General features: G+C 39.8%; 1 protein-coding gene across 1 annotated transcript; it reads left to right on the forward strand.

Moving 5' to 3' along the window:
- The first annotated feature begins 1064 nt into the window (after positions 1–1064).
- On the forward strand, positions 1065–27595 carry Lypd6 (LY6/PLAUR domain containing 6). Its single transcript, XM_026389424.1, has 4 exons — positions 1065–1182; positions 7970–8068; positions 25476–25606; positions 27428–27595. Exons 1-4 carry the CDS (start codon positions 1065–1067, stop codon positions 27593–27595), a joined length of 516 nt encoding a protein of 171 aa, XP_026245209.1.
- Positions 27596–27875: the final 280 nt, after the last annotated feature.

Genomic DNA, 27875 nt, shown 5'->3' on the forward strand with positions numbered 1-27875 from the left:
ATAGTAGAACATGAGGGGCAAGCTGTGTGGGAAGCTAAGAAGGTAGCAGGCAAATAGCAAGCAGGTGCAAATTAGGACATAGCTCTGCATTTGGAGTAAGCTGGATGGTTTGACCCTATTACAAATTCTTACTGCCCTCAATTTGAGTGAAAAGCATAAAATCAGAATAAAGGACAAGCAGTAGATGATTACTTAGTGTTAAACAATAACTTGATCTTATGTCATCAATTTTGTTTATATACCTTGAGTCAGTTTTAGGAAGCACACAATGTGGCCTGACGTTAAAAACTCAGGCTTGAAATCCATACTGCCTGGATTTCATGCAGCTCCTCTACTTATTTGCTGGATTTCAGTTGACTCAAAATGGGATAATCATAGATAATGAGAATGCCTTCCTTATAGGGCTATTAGGAAAACCAATTGACATTTGTAAAGGACTTCAATGGCATCTGACCAACAAACATTAGTTATATTGAGAAGATTTGTGTTCTTGAGACACTTTTTGGCTTGGCAGAAGTCAGCTTACATTTCTTTTCTTTTCTGAATCTGAAAGTGTACCCCGTACAGTTTTGCATGGCCATGACCCAGTAAGGCTGCACCCTCCTGCCTGGTCCACAACGTTATCAAAGAAATGCTTCTGAGCTTTTGTACCTGACTTATTTATTGTTGCTCTCTGGCAGCCATCCCTTGGCCTCCTGGCAAAAATAGCTGGATTTCATTAAAATTCGTTCTCTCTTGATACCATCTCTGCTGGATATTAGAAGGGATTGCTACCAGTGGAGCTTTAGCAACCTGATTAAGAATAGATTTGGACTGGAATGTTCCAAGTGCTCTACAATTACCATTTAGAACGTTTCTCCCCAGAGCTCCTCACTTTCCCGTGCACTGGGCTCCCAGTCCCTCCCCAGCCTGTCTCAGCCAGGTGGGAGCCCAGCCAAGGCTCCTGTGGCATTCTCCAGCTGGACACTGAGATGTGTCTTTCTTCATATTTCAGGTGCAAGTTCTCTCCCATCGTCTGGAGTCCCCACTCTGGGGCCCTCTGTATGAGTGACACGTGGCCTGCCATGGAACCTGGCCCTGCTCTGGCCTGGCTCCTGCTCCTGAGCCTGCTGGCTGATTGTCTGAAAGCTGCTCAGTCCCGAGACTTCACAGTGAAAGACATTATCTACCTCCACCCTTCAAGTAAGACTGTTCTCTTTGCTGCAGAAATGTCACTATTTCAAATAAGAAGTGGCCAGAAAAGTGGCCAGGGGAAGGCAGCCTTTAATGCAAGGGAAACAATCCAGTGATTTAATTGAGAGGTGCATTTAGTTAACAAAAGATGCTTTATGTTTTACCCCCACCTTCTCACAGGATGTTTGGTTTTTAAGTCAAATTACTAGACTTGTTTCCTCTGTTCCCTGCACAATCACTCAGATTCTAAATACCTTTCCCTTTTACTATACCAGTCCTCAATCAGTTATCAAAGTGAACCGCTGTGTCCCAGGAGGCAGATTGTTTGTAAAAGATCTGTCCTCTCTAGGTAAGATAATAGCAGGTCTTCCTTTCTGGGCATCTAATTCTCAGTTTCAGCACCAGTGACTCCAACTTCCTATTCCCTCTGCCTTTTTGTTTTCCTGTGTTTAAGGATTCTCTGAAGAGCGCATAAAAGTGTAGCTGCCCAGATCCCTGCCCTGATTTGCATATATCTGGTATTGTACTTGTGGATTCATGCTTTCAGCAAAAATTTCATATCCTCCTGTTGCAGGTATCCTGAGGATCTTACTTTGGGAAGCACAACAGTTCTACTTTCTCCTTTGGTCTCCATCTCTGTATTTATTTTGTCTCCTTTGGTCCTCTTCTGAATTCCCCATGTGATTGTGAGAACTGGCTATATTGTGTGGGGTTTTTTTGTGTGTGTGTGTGGGGGGGGGGCTTTACCTTTGGCCTCAAGGTACACTGTTCTTTTAAAATTTTTTTGCTCAACAAATATTGTTCCCATATCCACTGTGTGGTGGAGCATTGTGATGGGCATGAAAGGTACACAGGCAAACAAGACATCGCCCTTACTTTTGAAGACTGTACAGACCCAAAGCAGAGGCAGCCACCTGGACTCCTTCTACCCCACAGGGCTAGAATGTTCCATGTCTGCATGTTTTGGGTTAGCTAAGAGGTGGTAGATGGAATGCACAGAGGCTTGGAGGTACTGGACCTTGGATCTGTCAGCTGCTTCCTTAGCTCCTGACTTGGCACAAATCCCCTAACTTTGTGAAGATTAAATGGCATAATGCATATGGAGAACTTAGCACAGAATAAAAGCTGTAGTAGATGCTCAGTCGATGTTGGAAAACGTTTAAGTGTTTATCTCTTCATTTCTAAAACAGTACGTACCCTGTATGGATCATAAATAGTATCTGTACCACACTAGGCCCATACATAATAGGCAATTGAATGATGGTTGTTTATGTTGTTATCATTGCCTTAGACAACCAACGAAGGGTGCTGAGAATTCACCACTCTTATTTTGTATAGCTGCAAATATACTTTAGCTAGGCAGCAAGAGATTTCTTCAGACTTTACTCTGTACTCTCAGCAGGACAGTCTGGTGCCTACTGCTTAATTGCGTGAAAAACTTTTCTGGCTGCTTATTTTGGTGGGACTTTTACTTCATTTTAATAATAGCCATGAAAAGAAGATATATTGATACTTGCTCTGTTTTCTAGAATGAGTTTTATTCTTTTCTTCAAACAGCTGTACTTTTTAATTTAATTACACATTTTGAGGCAGAAACCCAGATGTCAGTCTCTTTTGGTTGACTACCAGGGTTTGTGGCTCCTATGAAGTTCTCTGTCAGCTCTAGTGACAAACTCAATAGTAAGTGGGATGCAAAACTGGCCTCTGGCCTCTTCTGAGCCTGTGATTGTAAATGAAGGATAAAAGGGAAAATCAAAGTGAATGGGTTTAAGCAAATAAGAACAAAGCAAACATACCATTTCCACTTTAACAGGTTGTGGGCCAATGCCCTGAACAACTGCACCCCTACTTGGAAAGTCGAGTTCAGAATGCTTTTTGAAGGATGAGCTCTGCCAGGGCACAGGGGGGAATCACTTCTGCTCTTTAGAAGTTAATGGAAAAGTTCTGCTATATGACCTATGTTAATTAAAGCTATGACCTGATTAGAAGGAACTTACTACATATAATGAATTGATGGTGTTTTCTGATATGATTTTGAATCATGGAAGAAAAAAGTGACTCCTACCCTAGATTATAAGTAGATGGTTTACCAGCAAGTCTGGATGTGAGTTTTTTTTTTATATAAGAGAGTCCCCATAAGGGGTCACTGGCAACAGAATCCTTATTGGATTGAAGTTACCATGAATAGCTTCCACTCGATTGGAACTTTATTCTGCCCACTTCAAATCAGAGTTAACTTGACATTTCTCCAAATTATTTCAGGAGTTTGTGGTGTGCATTTGTTTTAAGTTTTGATTTTTTAAAACAGCTATGGTCCCCTGCCCTTGATCCCTAGATCACGTTTATATGGAGTGATCTCTCTGCCAATAAGCAGGTTTCTGTTGTAATTTAGGCCATAAAAAATATATGAGGGAAGTGTGAGATTAGTGTGATTTTGCATAATTTATATAATCGCCTCGCTTTGTGGATGGAGGCACCAAGAGCTTTCTGTAGGTCACTGAGTGAGCCAGATTCCACTATTGTTAGGTAGAAAAGCTAGGCACCTGCCACAGGAGAAATGCAGTGATGCAGGAGGTGTGGGAAGACACAGAAACTGAGGGGCCTGGGTCAGCCATCCTGATGATACCTGCATGAGGCTGGAACCCAGGCAGAGAAAATTCAGCCTCCCATAGCTAATCTCCTTTGCTTTCTGTGTTCCCTAATCTTTGAAGTTTCTAAGCCTTTAAAAGAAAGAAATTTTATATAAGGCTCTCAATGTTGAGGCACTGTCCTCAATAACATTCTATTCTATACTTTCTATGTCATTTTCTTCCCTTTTTATATGAATAATGATGCTTTATTCTCCATCTATGATTAAAACACCAAAATCTAATAAAAAACTTTCAAAACAAGAGTTAAAATTAAGAGCAATGGAGATATTTGGTTGTCACACCCCACATGATAGCAGAATGTAGTGTACTAAATGACTGCAACCTGTTCTTGGCCTCCATTTATTCTCATAGAATAGAGACCTTTTCTAAAAATATCCAGTTTTCCTCTGGATGCATGTTTTGAACTTTTCCTTAGTCATGTGAGTTGAAGAATGATATTCCTGAAGGGGGTTTGTTTATGCCCAGGTTGGGAGCCAACCAAATTTATTCACAATCCTGTGCTACCCAGATAAGAGCAAGGAGACTTTCTAGATCGGTACCAGGAAATGCATTTCTATCAGAAATCTTTTCCTATCAAAATCATATTGACAATATTTTATTGACAAGTGGACTGAGAAGATGCATTTATTAGATTTCTAGAATTTTAAAAATGATATCCAGTTTCTAAAGACAATGGAAATTAATTTGGCGAGAATAGAAGTCTGGATGCATTTCACATCAGCATACATTTCAAAACGTCTGTTCTCACCACACTTTGGAGTAACTAACTGAAGGCCTTTGTCCAGGCAAAAGTTCCAAGAGATGGAAACAAAGACTAAATCTTTTCCGATGCCTTACAAATGAATTATGGTAGGTTGAACTAGGGCTGACCATGAGAGTTAATGGACAGATTATTTTACAGGAAGTAACTGGGCACTTTGGTGTTTCTTTTTTTCTTTACAATCACCTTTTCTTGAGGGACCAAGGACTTATGCCCTGAAATACAGAGTACTAAGCTTATTAACTCTGTGATCAAGAGCCAAATTAGATTTACTCACAGCTGGGGCCACAACAATCCGAAACTCTGCTTGCTCTGTAATGCTTTGAAGTAACAGAGAAGAAAATAGCACATCTCTCAGGAACCTCTTTCTACTTTAAAAGAAAAGAAAATCTCTTTATCAGATGCAGTATCAATTAGCAAGTTAGTGGAGATAGTTGTTTATCTGTAGATCTTATTTTGGGCTAAATATTTCCAGAGGGAAAAATTCATCCATTTTCTTGGGATTGTACCATAATTAGCCACTTAAAGCTGAGTATGTTTACAGAGATTTGTCACAAATCAGCAGTTATTCACTGACGGTATTACCTTCCAAGATGTCAATAAAAGTTTCCATGAGCAAATATTATGCTGCAGTTATGGAGAATGGACACAGACAGAAGTTGTAGATTTTAAAATAAAACTAGCCCAAAAAGAGCTCATTTGGTTAATTGCCAATGATAGATGCTGATGAAGTCATTCAGGGCAAAGCTTCATTTTGCTGCTGATGTACTTTAGCTTGTACTCCTGTTTAAATTTCTATATCCTCTGGGTCAGTTTCAGAGTTGAGGCTGACTTATGTAAGAAATGACAGGATTTAATTTGTCACTACTCTTGTATCTTTTTGAAAAGTCTTTTAAGGAATCCAAATTTGGGAACACTACCACTTATTAGTGTTTGGTTCTCAGTAACTTTGTTCTCGGAGCAGTTGGATCATCAATCTTCATTCAAACTTCTTAATTTATCTCTTTGATGGGAAAGTTTCCAGGAATAACTAATCCAACATTTCAGCCAAAAATTTTTTGGCTGCAGTGACATACAGATAAAACTGGATGCTCTAGCAAATTAATCATGAAACTGATGTGGTATGGCTAGCTTGCAGTCACAAACCTCAGAGAATATGATGATCATTTTTTTGAGAAATACTGTTTTTTGTCAAACCCTTTCAATGATTTTTTTTGGTGTGAAAATCCTACTTTGATCATTCTGCTTAAGATTTTATAAGCTGTATTTTAAAGTTTTATTTTTCAAAGTTATATGTAGATTCATTCTTTAAGTTAATAGTGAAACTATTTTTTAGAGTGTCCCATCAAGAGAATTTCCCAAAATATTATATATGGTTTTTCTCATAATGTTTTTTTATTTAAAAAAGATAATCAAAATTCTTGTAAGATTATTGAATGGCTTTGGAATTTGAAATGTAATTTGTTTGAAATTCTTTAGGCATGTGCTTACCAAAACAGAATCTGAATTCAAATGTAACTCATTTTTCTAGGTGGTAGAACATGGATATATAAAAAACATGTGTGTGTAGTTTCACAAAATACTTTCTTGTGCTTTGTCATAATTATGGGCTGCAAGAGCATTTTCCTCCTGGTGAAACTGCCTCACGGGAGTGAGGTGGGAGACGGCTGCCTCCAACCTGCTTTCCCTCACCTTGTGAGATGATCCATACCCCTGCTGTCATTCTGGTTTTGAATTGAGTCACTAACTACTTGGAGGAACATAAAACTTGAATGTGCCATGGAAAGGTCCAGTTACTTGTCTTTTTAGACTAAGTTTATGACTTTTGCCCATGTTAGGGTATTGGATATTGTCACAGTCAACTCTGTGAAATATTGCAGGCGAGTACATGGATGGGCAGCTATTCTAGGCAAGGTGAAAATCAAAGTTATATCTGGCCCATAATTCTGGCCTTAAGCTGCTGCCTCCTCCTTCATTTATTTTTGATAACATACTTAATTGGTTCCATGTGGGCAAAGCAATTTACCCTGAGATGATTATTTCCGCCAGTGGGATACGCAGGCTCAGCCATCTGCGAGGGAGAACAGTTGGCTCCTGCAGATGAAGTGTTTGAGTGTCTGCAGCTTTCAAATAGGCCAGGTAATTTTACACATTAAAAAGAAATGCACAAGTTTTGTTTATGAAAGGCAGGACTCTAAATAGCAAAGCAAGCAAATGATTACAATTAAGAAGTAATTGAAAGCACATTGAGGAAAAGGACAGACATTCCTTGTTGATCCTCATCCTTTTGCTGATGAAAGCACTGGTGTGCTGGGCATTCTCCAGAGCATGACTTTCCATGTGAGACCTCCCACCTGAGCTAAAAGGTGGGGCAAAGAACATAGGTACCTGGAGGATAATCTCTTCAGAACACAGGGAGAGGTCAGAATATGGGAGGGGCTTGTTGGAATTGGATGTCTCGTATCTATTTCCGAATATAGCACATGCTACCATCCCCAAACCTGGTACTAACTTACCTGTACTTCATTTTCAAAATTTTATCCATTTTAAAATGTCACATGAATGAAACCAAATGTAACCTTTTGGGTGGTTTTTCCCCCCCATTGAGAAAGATTCTCTGGAAATTTATCCAAATTGTTAGCTATATTAATAGTTCATTTCTTTTATGCTGTCTAGTATTCCATAGTATGAATGTACCACATTTTTGTTTAACTCTTTGCCCATTGAAGGACATGGGGGTTGTTTCCAGTTTGGGGTTATTGCAGATTGAATATCTTATATCTGAAATGCTTGAGACCAGAAAGTGTTCAGATTTGGGATTTTAAAAAATATTTTTATATATAATGAGTTACCTTAGGGATGGGACCCATGTCTAATCATAAATTCATGTTTTATACATACCTTATATATTACACATTATATATATATATATATATATATATATATATACACACACACACACACACACACATACCTTATGTATATGACTACAGATTATTTTATACAATAATTTTGATGCTCCTACATTTTATTATGACTTGTCACATGTGGCCAGGTGTGGAATTTGGGGAGTATCATGAGAGTGCTCAAAAAACTTCATATTTTGGAGCATGTTAGATTTCAGATTCTTAGAACCTGTGGAACCTGTACAAATGCTGTCGACATTTATTTACAGATTTCTTTGTGTGTGGGCATAAATGTATTTCTCAGGAATATATTTTTAACAGTGAAATTGTTGGGTCATATGTTAGTTAAATGTTTGTTTTTTTAAGACACTGCCAATATGTCTAGAGAAACCTTTTTTAAAAAAAAAATGAATATGTCTAACTTCACAGGATTCTGTGCTCAGTCTAAAAATCAATCTTTTCTTTTGATTTTTTTGTAGCCACACCATATCCTGGTGGATTTAAATGTTTCACCTGCGAAAAGGCAGCAGACAATTATGAATGCAACCGATGGGCTCCAGACATCTACTGTCCTCGAGGTAAACTGTCAATAGACAGATTGGGGTCCCCGAAGCTGTTCATGAGTGAGTAGCCCTATAGACCTGGTGCATGCCTGAAATCTCAATGGTTCCTCTAGTCTTAGGTTTAGTATATCTTTTAAGCTGCACCAATAACTTTTCCTCAAAGACTCTCAGAAATATAAAGGGATCCATAATATTGTCCCCTTTTTCATGAAGCATCTGTGGAGCTCCAGAAGACTTAAAAGAGACTTCCCCAGACAGGTCAGCCAAATGCAGAATAGGAAGATAACCGCCAATTTGTCTGACCCTCTTTGAAGCATTAGTCATTGCATAGTAATTTCTTTCATGTAAAGTAGGCATTGATGCTCATATAAAGATTCCATTTATTACATATCTTACCAGAGACTTCTATACTGAGACTGCATGAAAGCTAGAATTCTAAATGTCATCATTGCCAAAAATAAAAAATCCTGAGCTCTTTTAAATATTAAACTTAATGTTTAAATGGTGTCCATTTGAAGATTGAAATTTTAACCCAAATCCCCATTTCATAATGAAGGCAAGTCATAGTCAGATCTCTTTTATCCTGTCAAGTAAACAAGATTTTTCTTTGTGGCTCTGGAATAATTAATTGTTGATTGGCTGCTATATTTTGCAGGAGAGTGGATTCCTTTAGTGTGAGGAGGAGGATGAGGGAGGGGTATTTTATTGGCAAATGTTTGAGTGAGTAGTTAGCACACTTCACTGCTAATCCAATTCAGTTATCAAAGTGACTGGACACACCAACTGCATTATTTTTCAACATAATGCAGGAGCTCTCATGCTCAATCCAAAGAATGGCCTTCTGCTTCTCAAGGTAGAGTGGAAACTGCGAGAGCCCAGAAAATGCCATTAAAAGACAGATGTCAGCTACCTGAGCCAGTGCTGTTGAACCCAGGAGCCTCTACCTAGGCTGTACAGTAGAAATACCTGTATGACCTTACAGATGTCCCTAATGCCTGTATCCTGCCTAGACCAATGGCTCCAAACTTCAGTGCAATCACTCCATGGAGAGCTTATTAAAACACAGACTTCTGCTACCACCCACTCACCCTCTCCACCTGAATATCTGCTTCATTACATCTGAGATGGCTTCAAATTTTGCATGTCTAAAGAACCCCCCAATGATGCAGATGCTTCTGGTCTGAAGACCACTTCTTAAGAACCACAACTTTATACAAATTAAACAAGCATCTCCAAGATTAGTGTCCTGCACTAGTACTTTCAAATATCCCAGGTGATTTTAATGAGCAGTCAAGGGCAAGAACCACTGGGGCCTCATCTACCTGCTGATCAGGAAATGTGTTGTGATTTCTAGATTCTTCTGTTTATTGTTAGGTAGAGATGTCAGTGGGGTCCCAAAAGATTACAGGGAAGAGAAAAAAATGGAGACACTAAAGACTGCCTTAATCACAAATTAGATGTCCAGTCACCTGGGTAACCAATGGTAAGTCCTGTCCCTAGTGTCTTCTGCTGCCACTGCTCATTTCTTGATGAGCCAGTATTTTCTGACTTTAACATTGTAGGATAAACAACTGGGAAGGTACTAAGGGACCTGATGGAACCGCTGCTTCTCAAACGTGGCTGTACGTTGAAACCACCTAGTAAAGCTTTGAAAACACTGATGTCTGGGTCCATTCCCAGAATTCCTAATTAACTGGTACATGGGGTATGGCTGGGAATAAGGATTTTCAGAAGTTCCCTGGGTCACTAATACGCAGCAAAATTTGACAATTGTAAACAGTGACTCTGGACAAAAACAGGATGATTTGCTGAGTATCCGGTAACTTCTGGGTTTGTTCCTGCTGGGACAAAGCTAGCCAATTGTCTTCTGAAACTGTGGCTACTGGTCAGAGATAGTACACAGGAAGTGTATCTTATTCTGTGCCGCTCTAACATAATATCTCAGACACAGTAATTTATAAACAACAGACATTTATTTCTCATAGTTTTGGGTGCTGGGAGTCTAAGATGGAGGTGTCATATTAGCAGGTCCAGTGTCTAGTAAGGACTTCGTTCCCATGCCTGCAAGATAGCATCTTGTTGCTTCCTCTGGAGGGGAAGAGTGTAGTGTCCTCATATATCAAAAGGCAGAAGGGATGGGAGGGAACACACCTAATCCCTGGAGCCTTTTGTAAGGATCCCAGCCTCCCCATGAGGGATCTATTCTCATGACTTAACCACCTCTTAAAGACTGCACCTTTCAATATCATCACATTGACAAATTAAGTTTCAACATGAATTGTGGGGGACACATATAGGCCACGGCAAAGTGTGGCTGTGCTTGTCTTAGGATGGACTCAGCTCTGAGGTACCTTAGCAGATGTTATGCAGAGGAAAAGGAAGGTATGTGAGCTGGTCTTCTCTGCAGACTTGATGATATACAAGTACATCCCTGTCTCAGAGAAAAACAAACAAACAAAAAGAGCAGGTGACCGGAATCACTGTGGGAGTGCTTCTCAGGGAAAGAGAAAGCTCCATCTGGATGTTTTCTTCTAAGATGAGAATCTATCCTTTCAAAGGACAGATACCTAAAAGTACCACAGAGTGATCTTTATACAGTTTATCCTTTTCTCTTTTCTCCCCTACACATTTTTATCTTTTTTTTTTTGTCTTTAAATTTATAGGGATTAAATGGAAAGTCTTGCACTGAGGTTCATGGCAGAAAATGACCAGCCAAGCCCCTGGGGCGATTAAGCAGTGAGAGATTGGAATCTGGTTTCTTCTTTCCAGGAGCAGGCAGTTTAGCCTGGGAGATAAGATCTGAATATATCAAATGTCAAAAACAGCAGGGCAAAATTAAGTGCCAAATGAAACATGGCCTTGAGTGCCGTGGGAGTTTAAGGGAAGAAGAGCATCTGGGGGCTGAGTTTGCCAGTGAAAGCATCCTGTGCTGGGAACCCTGCAACAGGCCGCTCGACACCTGGGAAGTGGGTTCAGAACCCTGGAGAAGGCAAGTCTTCCTGGAAGTCCTTCAGAACCATGGAGACATGATTTTCCAAGTGTGCTCCGTGGATGAGGAGAGACCTCATCTGGGAGTAGCAACCAGTTAGTATGAAAGAATAATAGGAGCAAAATAGTGGAGCCAGGTTGTTTGTGTGGAGCCTTGAGCATCAGGTAAAGGAGTGGGCACTCAAGCTCTAACCTGGGAAAAGGTGTAACCCTAACCCTAACCCTCATCTTGTTGCGCACTCAGCCTCCAGCTTGATCAGCCTTCTTCCCGTGGGTCTGCTGCTGTTTAGTCCATGTTTTCTCCATATTTTTTTAATCAAGCAAAAATAGCACAATTTTATTATTAGATTAAAATGTAAAATGTCTTTACTAACCAACACTGTGTTTGTTTTCTGGCTTATCATGCCTGGAGCAGGTATAAGAATATCAACAGTGGAGCTCAGAAGCTGCCATGGAAAGGCGTCCTGGCTTTCTGAGACATTTCTGGGGTTTTGTTGGTTGTTTTGTGACATATTTAACTAGGTTTTAATTATTGGAGGTGAAAAAAAACCGTTTCACATATGCATTTAATTTTATCTATATGGAATTAGCACCCACACCTAATTGTTTGGGAAACGACTTTATTCTGAGAATTTTTGAAAATTTAATTCAGTTAGTGGTTGAACATGGAGACCCAGTGTGTCCTAATGGCTCATGCTTCTGGAGTTGATAGGTTTGTTGTGAATCATCATTGGGTCCAACATGCTTGGAGAAAGTCTAGCCCTGACTAGAGTCACTCCTCCAGCTGTGGTGGAGTCAGCCAGCCACACTTGTAGCTGACACAGGTTCCCTGTCACTCTTACTTTGGGAATGCGCATTGTGTATGTATTTCCTCCTCCATTCCATTGCTTTTACCTCTGTGCCTCCAGATTCCTGGTACCATCCTCATTCCCTGGCAACGAGAATTGAAGATGTCCTCCATAAATGGCTCCTATTGCCATACGTGTAATTTCAGGAATTGCACCTGACAAATCTGTTCAACTTTCTTGGTTTTGTGAACCAGAATGATAAAAGATCTTAAAACCGTGTTATAAGGGACCAATCGAAGGAACTGATGTGGTAAAATAAAAGCTGAGTGTCACGTACTCGGATCCATGTCATTTCGCCCATGACTTTTCTCTGTGCTGCAAGATTAAAAGTTCCTTGAGAGAGGAACTGTGTAAATGTTTAGTAAGTGTCTGTGGAATTAAATGTCAAGTCAAAAACATTACAGTTTTTAAAAAAGACCTGCTCTGCAGCGGACACCTAAGCCAAGGATAGTATGTTCCTTCTTAATTAGGAAGTACAGTTGCCTCCCTCTAAGGCATGATCTTCATGTGAATTTATTGCTGATAGGAAATCAGAAGAAAAATTTTGAGACAGTGGACACATATTCTTTTGACTCCAACCTCTGTGCTGCTCACTGGTTTTCTCTGAAAATGAATGAATGAAGATGTTCCTTGATACCTCTTTGCAGACCAGTTATCTCATGGTTCCTGGTACAAGCAGGAAATAGAAATGGGATTCCCAGCTCAACTGAAGGTTACAAATGTCCAGGAAATACTTCTTCATTGACAGACAGAGGCATGGCTGAAATAGATACCCTTTTATTTTAACACATAAAGGGTGGGTTTTTTTCTTTCTTCTACTCAATTTTACACTTAGAATCTGGCCCTTCAGTGTTTCTATCCTTTTTACCTAGGTGTTTCTAAATCCTGTCAAGACCCAACACAATTTCTTACTGATTATCTTTAATATGGCCTCTTCTCCAAGATAGTGAAATCAATACCTCATTCAGGGCTGGCCCATGGAATGTGTCTCTCTGGAGAGTGCATTTGTGCATCTATAAATATGTTGGTTATATTTTACCCACCACTTCTGACTGCTAAGTAGTGAGATGTTTTCCAAGATTCTCTTTTATTATTATTAATTGCTAAATAGAAGTCTTAGACTTCCTCTTTTTTAAAGAAAAAATGTTAATTAAATGTTAGAATACATACTGGAAAGGGAACGGATCATAGTGTATAACTTGTGAATTTTTACAAGGTTAGCATTCAGGGTCTACCACCCATGTAAAGCAGTAGACCCCAGAGTCTCTTAGTCATTATGCCCCACTCCATAAAGGGAACATTACTGTGAGTACTGCCTTTGAGCTTCCTATTAGTGGAGCTGGAGGGAATGTATATTCTCCTTGCTTTCACACATTGTAAATATGAAATTTATCCATGTTTTATAAGCAATGAAGTCATTGTTTCTCAAAGATGTATAGTCGATCATTATATGAATATACCAAAATTCATCTATTCTACTGTTGATGGACTTTTGCATTGTGTCCAATATTTCAAAACCATGAACATTCTTACACATGTCCTTTGGTACACATATGCATGGATTTCTGCCCAGTCTATCCCAGACACATTATTGCCAGGCATGGGGCAGGTGAGTGTTGTCTTTATCAAAGATCACCTAATAGTTTAAAACTGCCTGTACCAATTACACGCTCACTAGCCATGAACACAAGTGCCAGTTGCTACACAACCTTGCCAACACTTAGTATTGACAGAGACAATAGAAGCCAGCAGTTAATGGCATTTTTTTTAAAGTGCTAAAAGTGAATAACTGCCAATCTTGAATTTTAGCCCAAGCCTGTCAGTCTCACCTCTCTCTTGGCTTTGCTGCCAGCTCTGAACTCATGTTTGTGCATCCCAGGCCCCTGGAGAACAACAAAGACTCTGCCCTACTTCTCTGCCCCTTGGCAGGGCTTTCTGCTTGGCTTCTCAGCCTCTCCACCTGTGCAGTTTTTGCATCAGCAAATGCCTGGAGGGGAAAACAGGTACAGAATGTCAGGGTGAACTTAAAAAAAAACACTTTTCTTTCCTCTGTTACCTTGCTCTTCAAATCCTACCCATCCTGGTAGAGCTCCTGCATTTTCATACAGATTTTTGTTATTTTAGTTTTATCCTGCTACTTTAACTTTATTGTGTTTCTCGGTAAGATGATATAAGCTGGCATCTCAGCCTATTTCTCAAACTTATTTAATTAGAATTTTCCAGCAACTTTGAAGCCCAAAGTGCTACCATTCTATTTTCAGAAAATTTTGTTTTTTTCTCCACACTGAGAGCATCTAACCTGCTTCATTCACAGTGTTTCTATTCAGATATTTTCTGTTCTTTCTTTCTTTATTTATTTTTTTTTCAGTGCTGGGATTGAACTCAGGGCCTCACACATCAGGCAAATGCTCAACCCTGAGCCACATCCCTGGCCCTGTCCAGATATTTTCTGTTACCACAGTAGCTTCCGATGGAATCATCCCCTGGATGCTTTTGTCCTCTTTTGTTTTCCCACTGTCACTGTCAAGTCCGGCCTAGCCCCTCTACCTTATCTTACCTTTCCAACTGCATCTTTGAACCTTCACCTGGTAACAAGCACATTGCTTCCTGAATTTCAGCAATTTTTTTTTTAAAAGAAAGTTTCCTCAAATGAGTGTGTCACCTATCCTTAAGAAGTGTGGATGATGTTTTTGCAAAGATGGGGAAGTGTCTGTCTGTCTGGCAGTTTCTGCAAAGGGTACTGACTGCAGGAAAAGGACCTCGATCATGACTCAGTTTGATTGATGAGCAATTATTTAGATTAAATTTCCGCCTGGAGGAATTTCTTACGTGAGACAAGAGAAGGAAACACATCTTTTTCAGGGATCTGTGGAGAGTCATTGATACAAGCAGGAAAACCAAGAGAATAATCTGGTGCCTGGGTGCCAGAGGCTGTGTAATAATTCCTAATTAGGGCAAGCTTTAAATAATTCAGCCTCTCTGTGCTCAGTTTGCAGTTCTTCCTCTTCATAACTCTATTTTCTTTCATCTTGAGTTCTTTCTTCTTTCACTTTCAATTTCACTGAACTTTGAATTAAGGTATAGCATACACATGGAATATTGAACAGTGTCGTGGTTTTATTTTTCACATATTGAACTCACCATGCAAGAAGCATCCAGATGATGAAATCACTATTTCCAGGAGCTTAAAAGTTCCCTCCTGCCCTTTCTTTCTTTCTTTCTTTCTTTCTTTCTTTCTTTCTTTCATTCTTTCATTCTTTTCTCTACCAAATGTCTCTGTTGTGGACTGAGTTGTGTCCTGCCCCCAAATTTATATACTGTGGTCCTGATCCCTAGTACCTTAGGATATGACTGTGTTTGGATATAGGGTCTATGAAGTGGTAATTAAAATTAGATGAAGTCACTGGGCAGATCCTTAATCCTATATAACTGGTATCCTCAAAAGAAGAGATTAGAACATAGACACACAAGCATGATGATGTGAAGACACAGGGAGAAGATAGCCATCTGCAAGCCAGCACCTTGATTTCAAACTTCTCCAAAACTGTGAGAAAACTTTTGTCAAAGTCAATTACTCTGTGGTAGTTTTCTTATGTCAGCCCTAGAAAACAAATATAGCTCCTGGAAGCCATATGCAATAGTGTAGGACTGTAATCCTGGAGATTTGGGAGGCTGAGGCAGGAGGATCAAAAGTTTGAGGCCTGCCTCAGCTTTTTAGCAAGACCCTCTGTCAGAATAAAAAATTAAAAGAACTAGGGATGTAGCTCAGTGGTAAAGCAACTCTAGATTCAATCTGACAATAAACTAGTATTGAGTTCTTTTCAGAAATAGAATACCTTTTTGTATCTAACTTCTTTCACTCAAAATTCATTTTGTTAGCTAGCTGTCATTATTATATGAATATGTACCATAATTTATTCTACCACTAATGGCATTTTTATAGTTTCTAGTTTTCATTTGTATAGGTAGTTCTTCTATAAACAGCCTAGGGGCAGAATTTCTGGTTCGTATAATATGAATGTTTATTCTTATGTGATCCAAGCAAATAATTTTCCAAAGTAGTTCTACTACAAGAAAATTATATTTCCAGTAAAAGTATATTATTTGGGCTGGAGCTATAGCTCAGTGGCAGAGCACTTGCCTACCGTGTGTGAGGCACTGGGTTCTATCCTCAGCACCATGTAAAAATAAACAAATAAAATAAAGGCATTCTGTCCACCTACAACTACAAAAAAAATTAAGTATATTATTTTATTTTCAAATTGGATGAGACCATTCAAAATACAGATATAGAAGAGATGATAAGGTACCATAGAGCTAAATGATTTTAATTTGGTTCAACTTTGATTAGAAGAGCTAGGCTGGCTGTTTCCTTCGTGCCATTCTATCTGTGTTCATTGTGAGTGGAGAGTGCAGACTCAATAAGAATGGACCTTCTTCTCAAGGTTATGACTATAATATAGAGGTGTCGATCTCAACCAGGAATGATTCCCCTGACTCTGGGAGAAATCAGTTGATATTTGAAGACATTTGGTGATACTGGCATCCAGTTAGAGGAAGCCATGGATTTTTCTAAATACCCCGGGATGCACAGAACCTTCCCCCATGTGGAACTGTCTAGCCTAAAGTGTCAGAGGACTGATGACTTCCACTTCTGGAAATATGAAGCAGATGTACGTTTCCATTCCTTCTGCCAACTACAACTAAAATTCTGAGCATTGTAGACAAACAAACATGAGAACCCATAAACCCCAAACAGCAAAAGACTCTGAAAGGTGGAAAGAGAGAAAATGACAGACTAGCTATTGACTTCAGGACCCAAAGAACAACACAATGGTGAGGGCAGCAGGTGTCCTTTCTGCCTCATGAATTCTAGACCTGGAGCTGAAGAAGTCGACAAGCATCAACAAGAATGTCACAAGCATCAACAAAACGAGCCCTAACAGAAATGTGCTCTCTCTAGCCAAAGGACAAGAAAAATATCACCTAAAAAGACAGAAAACTTAGATAATAACTACTCTATTCTAGCCAAACACCCACAGGAAAAAAAAAATTATAGCCCCACCCACACTCGCAAAGGCTGAAAAATGAAGAGCCTTGACTTCCATCCACAACTGGACATGTGGGCTGAGCTGAGGCACCCTGACCTCCCTGCTGGGATGGTATGAGAGGACAATTAAGGGGAATCTCGTCCCCCTCTGGGCAGTCATGAGGTCTCCTCAGTGTCAGTGGAGACCTCATGGGCTGGTCTCCAAGTCTACCAGCATGAATTCTAGACCTGGAGCTGAGATACCTCTACATCTCCCTGGGGTTGAGTCAGAAGAGACTTAGTGGAGAGACAGGAAATCACCATCACCATTTGTAATAAGGCCATCCTCTCTCAGAGCATTAATAGAAGCCAGTGTGAAGCATTAATGAGGCATTCCTGCCACTCTCAAGAAGAGAAGAGTCAAAAGATCCAGCGTATCATAATGCCAATATGTTCCTATTTCAATAAAAATAAAAAAACCTGTGCCACAAGAAATATTTCAAATTGAATGAAAAATGACAATAGAGTATTAGTCTACTTTCTATTATAGCAAATACCTAAGGTAATTAACTTAAAAACAAGAACACTCTCTTTTGGCTTTCAGTTTTTGAAGGTTCAGTTCATGGCCAGCTGGCCCCACTGTTTTGGGGTCTGTGGCAAGGCAGTTAGTTCATCATGGGTAGAGCACATGGGAGAAGCAATCTGCTCACCTTATGATGGTTAAGATGCAAAAAGAGAGAGAGGGAGAGAACAGCATTCCTCAATCCCCTTAAAGGCCATGCCCCCAGTGATCTAACTTCCTATGTTGGCCCCACCTCTTTTTTTTATTAGTTTTTCATGACAGTACAATGATCTTGACATATCATTCATTTGAATCAAATGGGGTATAATCTTTCATTTTTCCAAGTGTACAGGTTGCAGAATCACATTGGTCATATAGTCACCTACACACATACAGCAATACTAGTGTCTATTTTATTCTGCTGCCCTTTCTATCCCCCCTTCCCCTCCTTTCCCCTCCCATCACTTCTCTCTACCCAATCTAATGTGACATATTTCTTTTTTTTTCCCCCTTCACTTCGTCATACATGTATTCTGTATAATGATGAGGGTCTCCTTTCATCTCCCATGCAATTCTCCTTCTCCCTCCCATCCCCTCCCACCTCTCTTCCCTATTTAGAGGTAATCTTCTTCTCATGCTCTTCCTCCATACCCCATTTTGAGTCACCCCCCTTAAATCAGAGAAGACATTTGGCATTTGTTTTTTAGGGATTGGCTAACTTCACTTAGCATCATCTATTCTAATGCCATCCATTTCCCTGCAAATTGGCCCCACCTCTTAAAGATTCCTCCACCTCCAAATAGTGCCATCAACTGGAAAACATGTCTTTTAACACATGGGCCTCTGGAAAATACTTAAGATGCTTGCAAACTAGCAAATTCTTACTAAACGGAGATAAACAGAGATGCTACAATTGTCTGAAAAGGATTTTAAAGCAGCCACAATAAAAATGCTTCAATGAGTAATTACTTAGTTGAAACCAATGAAAGATCTCATCAAAGAAAGAGAAAACTTGAAGAAGAATCAAATGAAATTTGAGAACTGTAAAATACCGTATCTGAAATTTAAACAATTCAGTAATGAGTAGACCCAGCGGCAGAATGGAAGAAACAGAGGAAAGAATCAGTCAACTGAAGGACAGAAGAATAGAAATTACTCAATATGAAAGGTGGAAAAAGAGAAAATGACAGACTAGCTATTGACTTCAGGACCCAAAGAACAACACAATGGTGAGGGCAGCAGGTGTCGTTTCTGCCTCATGAATTCTAGACCTAGAGCTGAAGAAGTCAACACCCTGAGAATGTCACAAGCATCAACAATTGGCCTGGTCATGGTGGTTCATGCCAGTAATCCCAGCAATTCCAGAGGCTAAGGTGGGAGGATCACAAGTTCAAGGTCAGCCTCAGCAACTTAGCAAGACTCTGTGTCACAATAAAAAATAAAAAGAACTGGGTATATATGTAGCTCAGTGGTAATGTGTGCTTGGGTTTAATTTCCAGTACCAGAAACAACAATGAGAGAGAGAGAGAGAGAGAGAGAGAGAGAGAGAGAGAGAGAGAGAGAGAGAGAATAAATAGATTTGAAAAACAAAAAATAAAAAAGAACAAAGAGAGAGAGAGAGAGAGAGAGAGAGAGAATAAATAGATTTGAAAAATAAAAAATAAAAAAAGAACAAAGCCCAAGGGATCTGTGGGACTATAACAAAAGATATGCCAGAAGATGCCGCAGTCCGAACAGCCCAGAAATTTGCAACCTGTGTCTCAGCCTTTTCTAGCTTTGTGCTTGGGTTGCTTGTCTGAGGACACATCTATACACCATGTTTTGCACCATCATTGGGAACAATTCCGCTTACGTAATATTAGATTTTTGAGGGAGGCTTTATTTTATTAGATTTCCTCCCAAATTTTATTGATTTTTTTCCAACAATGTGCTAGAGTATCATGCTTTCAGATGGCTGTGTTAAAGTTAATCTATACAATCTTCATGATGACCATTTTTGTTGTTTTGTGGGGAAATCAAGTCAAATCCTGCAGACTTTGAGCATAAGCATTCATTACTTAAAAGGAAATTAAAATTGTGTACAATACATTTTTCAGAGTCACACTGACCTTGGCCTTTTCCATAATCAAGAACTGAGTCCTGAATACCACGTACCCTCTTTAATTGCATAGCAATATGCTGCCTCTTGGTGAAACTGATATAAAGCTACGTAACTATGAGAATGGCCAAAATAAAAATAGGGCAATACCAAAGGCTAGTAAAGATAAGAAGAAATGAGATCACGCATATGTCACTGGTGGGAATATAAAATGGTACTGGCACTCTGAAAAATAGTTTGGGGATTCTATAACAATTAAACACACAACTACCATCCAGCCCAGCAATTACACTTCTGAATGTGGACCCCAGAGAAGTGAGAATTTACGTTGTCATGGAAATTTTACATGTTTGTACCAGCTTTATTAATACTACCCCCAACTAAAACAACCTAAATGTTCTTTCAGTGGTTGATTGGTTGAATCAACTTTGGTACACCCATATCACAGACTACTACTCAGTAATAAAAATTACCAAACTGTTGATACACATGATTACCCAGGTGAATTTTCAGTAATGTATACTGAGTGAAAATTCTCAATCCCCTAATGTTGTATACTGTACACTACCATTTATACACTCTCAAATGGATACAATTATAGAAATGAAATTAATGGTCTCCAAGGGTCAGAAGGGGTGAGGGGAATGGGGAGAGGATGTGACTATAAAAGGTCTACAGGAGGGACAGAAATGTTATTATCTCAAGTGTAATGATGTCATCATCCTGATTGTGATAGTAATGTACCATAGTTTTATAATGTATGACCTTGTGGGGAAACTGGGCAAAAGGCACATGGGATGTCTCCTTTATTTCTTACCGATGTGAATCTATAATTGTCTTAAAATATTTAATTTTTTAAAATTAACCACTTTAAAAATGAAAGTCAATCTTGCCAAGTTTGAGAAATCCTAATCTATAAGGAAAGCCAGATTCATCCAAATTAGGAAGTTAAGGGATAGGGTGCTTTCCCAGCCTAGCATGCTCAATGCCCTGGGTGCCATCCCCAGCACTGGGAAAAAAATAAAAAGAAAGGCAACATGGAAGCAAAAAATTAACATCGACCTATTTGAGAGGAAAATCAGGGAAGGTTTCACAGAATTTGTCACATTTGTATTGAGTCTTACAGAATATCAGATTTCCAAAAATGGAAGGTAGAAAAATGGATTTTAGACCAAGCTGAAGATGCATAAAATGTCTCCCTGTGAAGAGCAAAGTTGTGGTACAGCATCTTAAGGAGGCAATGATGAGCTCCTTTTGGGCGTTGATCAAGGAGAACCTGGAGCAATAAGTGCTGAGTTTCAAATGTGAAGCTCTGAATGGCAGATCTAACTGATGGCACTGTGGGGAGCACAGCTACTCTTCTACGCTGGTTCCAGCCTCAGGAGCAGGGAGAGGCAGCAGCCTTCATACCTGCTACTTAGGTAAACCAAATACACCTAGCACTGCAGCAGCCAGCACTCCTTAGCAAGTAGGTGGCATTAATATGGAAATAGGTTAGGAAAAGTGCTGGAAGAGGAGACCAGAGATGTAGAAAATAAAAACGACAACACCTCTGATTAGGGAAAGAAAGGTAAGCTGATTCCAAAGTTTAGTCTTCACTCCCTGCAAAAATGAAGGTGCCCCTCTCAGGAGGTCCCTTCCTGAGATAGGGCCACAGGAAGATAAACAGATTTGAGGAGGGACATGAGGTTTGGTTAGACATGTGACTTGTGCGGTGATGCTGGCTGTGTCCAAGAGATAGTTGGAAATTTTCATTCTGTAGCTCAGGAGAAAGAAGCAGACCGAGAGTTGGCATCAGAAGATTGATGAGGTCATTTGAGTGAAAATTGTTTCAAGGATAGAACTTGGGAGAGTATCAACTTTCAGGTTTCTAAAAGTGATGGAAGAGAAGAGACCAGAGATGTAGAAAATAAAAATGACAACACCTCTGAAGTCTGGATGGGGAATCCCACAGAGGAGATGATACATCATAGAGTCCAGAGCTACAAAAAAATCTTACAAGGCAGACATGAAAAAGGAGCATCACCTATGACACCTACTCTACTAAAGGCCATTATATTAATATATTTATGTAATTATTATTATATTATTATTTTATATATTAGTATTTTATACATTACATATAATCATGTGTAATGTAAATATATAACATAAATTATATTATTTTATATAATCATTTAATCATATAAATTTAATGTGTTTAGAAAATATTAAGTAATATATGATATATTATTTGTTTATATTATTTTATTATATAATAGATATTATGTTTATTATATAAACATGATATTTATATTAATGTCATTTATTATAATATTATATTAAAAGTCATTGTCTGATAGTCCATGGCAAAAGTGAGGGACTGGGCAAGGAGTGTGTGGGCTGATGGCACTAGGTTTTTTTTTTCTACTATAATCTGTAATATTATTATTTAAGTTATTTTCTTCCCATTCATTTTCTTGTACCTAGGGAATTGTCCTATAGCATCACTTTAAACATTATATAACTTTATTTAAATTTATTTAATTTATTTAATTCCCTAGGTACTAATAGAACCCCAAAGAATAATTGAGATAATTGAGTGATAAGAAAGTCTTTTATCTGAGAGAACATGTGTAATGTCTCATTTTAATTTAAATCATCATATTTTTAGTTTGCTTAAATACAGTTTCTTTTATTGGAAATGGAATATTGGTGAGTAAATAAAAGTTTACATTTTAGCTTTGAATTTTAGTTTTAGATTTCAGAGCTACATTATGGAGTGTGTGTGTGTGTGTGTGTGTGTGTGTGTGTGTGTGTGTGTGTTTGAGAGAGAGAGAGAGAGAGAGAGAGAGAGAGAGAGAGAAAGAGAGAGAGAATTTTAAGAAAATTATATTTTGAGCTTTCCTATTGTTGATTAAGCTTTCTTTTCCATTTCTGATTTTACTGAGAGTCAAAGAGTTTATTTCACAACTTCTGGAAGTATCAGTCAGTAGCAGAGTTTGAGGTTTTAGAGGCTAAAACTAACCTGGTAGAAATTCAAATCCATCTTTTATCTTTTAGATAAAAGTCTTTGAAATCCTTTTAGTGTGAAGTTATCAGCAGGCTTGATTCTCATATAACCTCATTACTAACCCGAAGATTATTCAAAATGCATAGAGGGCAATGCTCTGTGGCTGAAACTTGTTTTTTATCACTACTATGCTCCAGTGATAAGCCCCATGTGGTCCACCTGGTTTTGCTTGGGAAATTCTGTCTGCTTTCTCCAAAATACCTTTGGAATCCACAGACCTCAGCGCGTGTGGGAGACTCTCATAAAATACACACCAAAGAAACCAGTTCAATTTTTTGAGCATTTCCAAAACTGCAGAACCCTTTTCCACATTAATATTTCATAACTCACCTAGGAATGTTGTAAGATGAGAAATGGAATAGATAATTTGAGGGATCAATGCTTTAGAATTGAGGTCTCTATTGCTGGACATGAAGGCAGTGCTCTCCGTGTATCTTTGTTTTATCAACTGGACTTGGTGAAGTATAAGAAAACCCAGCATCTTCACTGATCTATCTTCTCCCTCTAGAAAGGCAGGATTTGGCTTATTAGGTGCAAGGGTTTTCCATATATTCCTGAAAAAAAATTTTCTTATCAGTTGTTGCTACTACTTTCATTCAATGGAATGAGTGCTTCATTAATAAATAAGGGGGTTTGTTGTGGACAGGGAAGTATAAACAGAATTGATCTATCAAGTTCACCAGTTGTTATTTTAAGGCTTACTTAAAGCAAGATAATTCATTACTTGGGGGACAAACCTAATTTCCCAAACTGAAACCACGTAGTGATTTACTTATTCCATAAGTGTATGATCTTATCTGCTCAGATTTACATTTGGAGCTATAAAACCTCTGGCAGCTGCTCCTAGTTGTCTGCATGAAGAGGAGACAGGAGATAAGAACATTCCAGTTTTTATTGCTTTCCAGAACATTTGAACTTGGGGCGGGGATGGGAAGGTGCACCTATTGTAGCCATAAATGTCCACTGAGTCTGATACCTGAGAAGTAAACCCGGGCTCTTTGGAAGGTGTGGTAAGTATCTGAAGCCACTGTCCTCCATTTACCAAACTCTGCCTGAGGCTTAAAAGAAAATCAGAAGAGAGCTGCTGCCTGCTCTCTGTCCAAAAAAATAAGCACCCCAACTTGAAACTAGTGTAGGGCTTTGGAAGAATCATTGCCAAGTGTAAAGCTTTCAATTCTTCATTCTCAGGGTGACCTTACTCACCCTGCTCCCAAACTGCTCCATAGAATTCTGAGCAAGCTTGAGACAGCCTCAACCTGATTAAAAAAAAAAAAAAAAATTCCAACATCTAAGCCAGAGTGCAGTGTGGGGACAGCATCTGAGGGAGGATGTTGACCCTATCAATAAGAAGCCATTTGGGATTCCTGTTAGGTGGGATGTTTGAGAAGACTTTCAAAACCCTCAATTTTCACTGCACATTGTGTCCCACACCTGTAATTCCTGCCACCCTGGAGACTGAGGTAGGAGGATTGCAAGTTTAAGATCAGCCTTAGCAATTTAGCAAGGCCTCTACACAACACAGTGAGACCCAGTCTCAAAAAAAGAGGGGGGGGGGCGGTCCCAGAGATTGGGGATGCTGGGGATGCAGCTTAGTGGTAAAATGCCCCTGAGTTCAATCTCTGCTACCAAAAATAAAATAAAATAAAAACAGAGTTTTCTTGACTCAATGCAGTCTACATTAGTTCATTCTGGGGAGCTAAAATTCTTAAGCTTTCTTCTTTGAACGTTAGCGCTTTGGTTAAAAGCTGCCAAAATCATGACAGAATCTGGTAGGGGAAATTTTTATTGCCTAATAAATAATATCATAGGGGATCATAATTCCATATTAGCTACTAAATATCCAAAATGTATAAAGCATGCAAACTTGGGTCTAAGATATGGATGAAAAACAGCTCAGTGACATTTCTTAAGAATTATTCATTTTCTTTTTTAATGTGAAAGTAGAACGGGAACATTCTCCTAAATCCCAGGCTTAGAGAGCTGAACGCTGCCTGGAGGCTCTGAAGAATTACGTTGACAAAGCCATTTTTCTTTAGTTTTTAAATTACCAATAAAATAATTCTCTAAAAAGAATTTTGAAATAAACCTCGAGCTTTCAGACTCATGAGTCTAGAGGAACTTCTATGAGCTCCCATCACGGTCATCATCTTCTGTCCCAGAAAGACACTGGAATCATGCTGGGAGAAATGAAGCTTCTTGGATCGCCTGAGTTGTTGGGTTAATCTTTCTTCCTAATACATCCTAGATCCAGCTATGCTCTGTGGGCAAGACATTCTCTTGAAGAGAGTCATTTTCTCAAAATAAAATGTGTCTCTTTCTAATAGTTCTGCCCTTACATGGGAATACCTCTCTCTCTCTCTCTCTCTACACACACACACACACACACACACGCTTCTGCTGTGGTTTTTCATCCCCCGCAAGACCATTGGACCTGCTTAACTTCTTTTATTCTAGTCCTATATACTTTGAAACTTTTAACCCTTTATCTTTCTGAAAATTGTCGACCTTGCCTCCTAAATCAACACCCCAAACCACTCATCTCCTAAAGATAAGGACAATGGCAAAATTTTTAGAAAGGCAAAGAGGGATCCCTTGAGGTCTCCATTTATGGGGCTCACCATGGATAGAGAGACCTGCGTTCTCTGGAAGGCTGTGTCCTACCATGGCGAGATGGATCTCTCTGGGGAGATCTTTGGGAGTGGACAGATACTAGGGGTGGTATATATCCTATGTACTGTTAGACCTTTTCAGTAGCAGGAGTGTTCGCCCTCCTGTGGGGTTCCTTTTTAGGTAGACTGGGCTCACATTTCCCATCTCAATTAAAGCATATTTTCTCTGTTAACAGAGACCAGATACTGCTACACTCAGCACACGATGGAAGTCACAGGAAACAGCATCTCTGTCACCAAACGCTGCGTCCCACTGGAAGAGTGCTTGTCCACTGGCTGCAGAGACTCAGAGCATGAAGGCCACAAGGTTTGGCAACACAGCTCATGGTGGCATGGCATAGTCAAGTGTCCCCCTACCTCGGAGGGCTATCTCCCTTCCCCACTTGTAGGCTGCCCTGTCTTAGAGCACTGTGAAAAGAATCCATCCTTTTCTGTCTGCTCTAAAAGAGTATGAATGAACACCAGGGCACAGGAGGAGAGGTATAAATTGTGCAAGCCCACACCAGAAAGATGTGGAGGATAATCTTAAGTCCTTGATTCACTCAGGAGAGTCATAAAGCTACTGGAAGGGAGAGAAGTGAGGACCACTTGTGCCACCTTAGCAAACATTGTTACATCCCAGATGGAACAACAATCCATCCACCCGAAGGGGCCCCAGGCAATTTAGCTTTGATAACTTTCTGCAAAGTGAGGGATCCTAGTTTGTGGATGTCTCCACTGGCTCCTGAGTCATTTGATAGGTGACAAGAGAACCACCTTCCTGTGGATCTGTTCCTCTTAAACTTTGTCAGTGCCTGTATACAGAAGTGCTTCTGTGTAAAATGAAGTTCAGGGGCCAGCCATGAAGGAGGATATAAAGAATCAGAGAGAGGCAGTCTGACTCGTGGTCAGAATGAGCGATGCCCCAGCCTCTCCTGCTGGCTGTGGGTGTGCTCTTAACAAATCAGGCCTTGTCCTTTGTGACATCTCCTACTTCTGTCAGGTTGCTTTCCTGGGGATTTAGGCAGTTTTCTTCCTCATATCCTGAAACAGTACTGTCAGTGACAGATGCCTAATTTTCAAGTGACTTCTCAAATACACTAAGAACGAAAGCCTACTTGTTCCTGGTTGAAATATGAAACATAAAACCAAGGTCATAACCTGACCCCTCCTGTCAGCAGGGCCAGGCTCAAGGGTTGCTGTGGTGTCTGTACCAAGGAGAACATGGAGGATCAGAGAACTTATGTCCTATGTTCAGGTCACACAGCCAACAAGCAGCAGAAACAGGATTCAAACTCATTTCTGACATCTCCCTTCTCAACATTATACTCCCTCCCCCATGTCAATTATGACCAGAGACTCAAATCTCAGCAGGATGATGGTGTAGGATATTAACCATCCTATGAATATGAATCATCTGGGATCTCATTAAAATGCAGATTCTAATTCTCTTAAGTCTGACGCAAGGTTTTGAGATTCTGCATTTCTAAGGAGCTCCCAGCTGATGTTGAAGCTGCTGGTCCGTACTTTGTGTAGCGATGGCCTAAAATAATTGCTGTCAGTAACCCTTTGGGTTTATTTCTTTCATATAATTCAGGAGTAAAGCAGTATAAAGCAGCAGTAATTGCATAAATGAAAACCCTTCAAACGTTAACTCACCCACGAGAATGGAGATAATTATGCAGATAGCGATAATGAAAGTAAATATTCAAGTTTAAATTACGGGGGCTGCTGCCACTTCATTTTCACTGTGAAAACTTGGCAGAGGAAGGTGTACCCTCCTGACAGCTGCCTCAAGTAGTCAAAAAGAGCATCTTTGAAATGGAAGAGCAGTTTTCAAAATCCCATTTCACAGGTGGAAGAGCTGGAGCCCAAAGGTCATGAAACTTCTTGAGGAACCACGTGGCTGAATGTCAAAAACAGAACCTCAGTGCCTTGGAGTTAAGGCTGGGGGTTTCATTCTGACCATGTTGCTTCTAGCTGGAATATTATCCCCACCCTCCCTAAATGTTGGTTGGCATTTCCTTTGTGGGATAGAGCATTTTCATTTGAGTTTTGCCCTAGGGAGACAGTTGCTATAAAGACACCTGTCTCCTGCTGGGACCTGCTGGCTTCTCACCACCCACCTTTTCCTCTTCCCTTCTTTCAGGTCTGCACCTCCTGCTGTGAAGGAAATATCTGTAACTTGCCACTCCCCCGAAATGAAACTGATGCCACGTTTGCCACAACATCACCTATAAATCAGACAAATGGGCACCCGCACTGCATGTCGGTGATAGTGTCCTGCCTGTGGGTGTGGTTAGGACTCACATTATAGCAGCTCAACGGTACCACCACCGTGTTTACTAGGGATCCGTGGGATCTCACTGTCCATAGTCATGCATGAATCATTGGCCTGACAATAGTCACCCGTGTGAGACTGCACCAATCACAGATGTCATCGTGGCCAGGCATCCCACTTCCTACGAGACACAAGCATTGCTTCAGTATTGCCATTTGGCGTCTAACCAAGACCCCCCCTCCCATCAAAGCCAGCTTGCCCCCCGTATGGACCCTGAATTCCATACCACAAACCTTTGTTTTGACTCCAGGAAATA

Source organism: Urocitellus parryii, chromosome 1 (genome assembly GCF_045843805.1).
Source record: "Urocitellus parryii isolate mUroPar1 chromosome 1, mUroPar1.hap1, whole genome shotgun sequence".
Classification (NCBI taxonomy): Eukaryota; Metazoa; Chordata; class Mammalia; order Rodentia; family Sciuridae; genus Urocitellus; species Urocitellus parryii.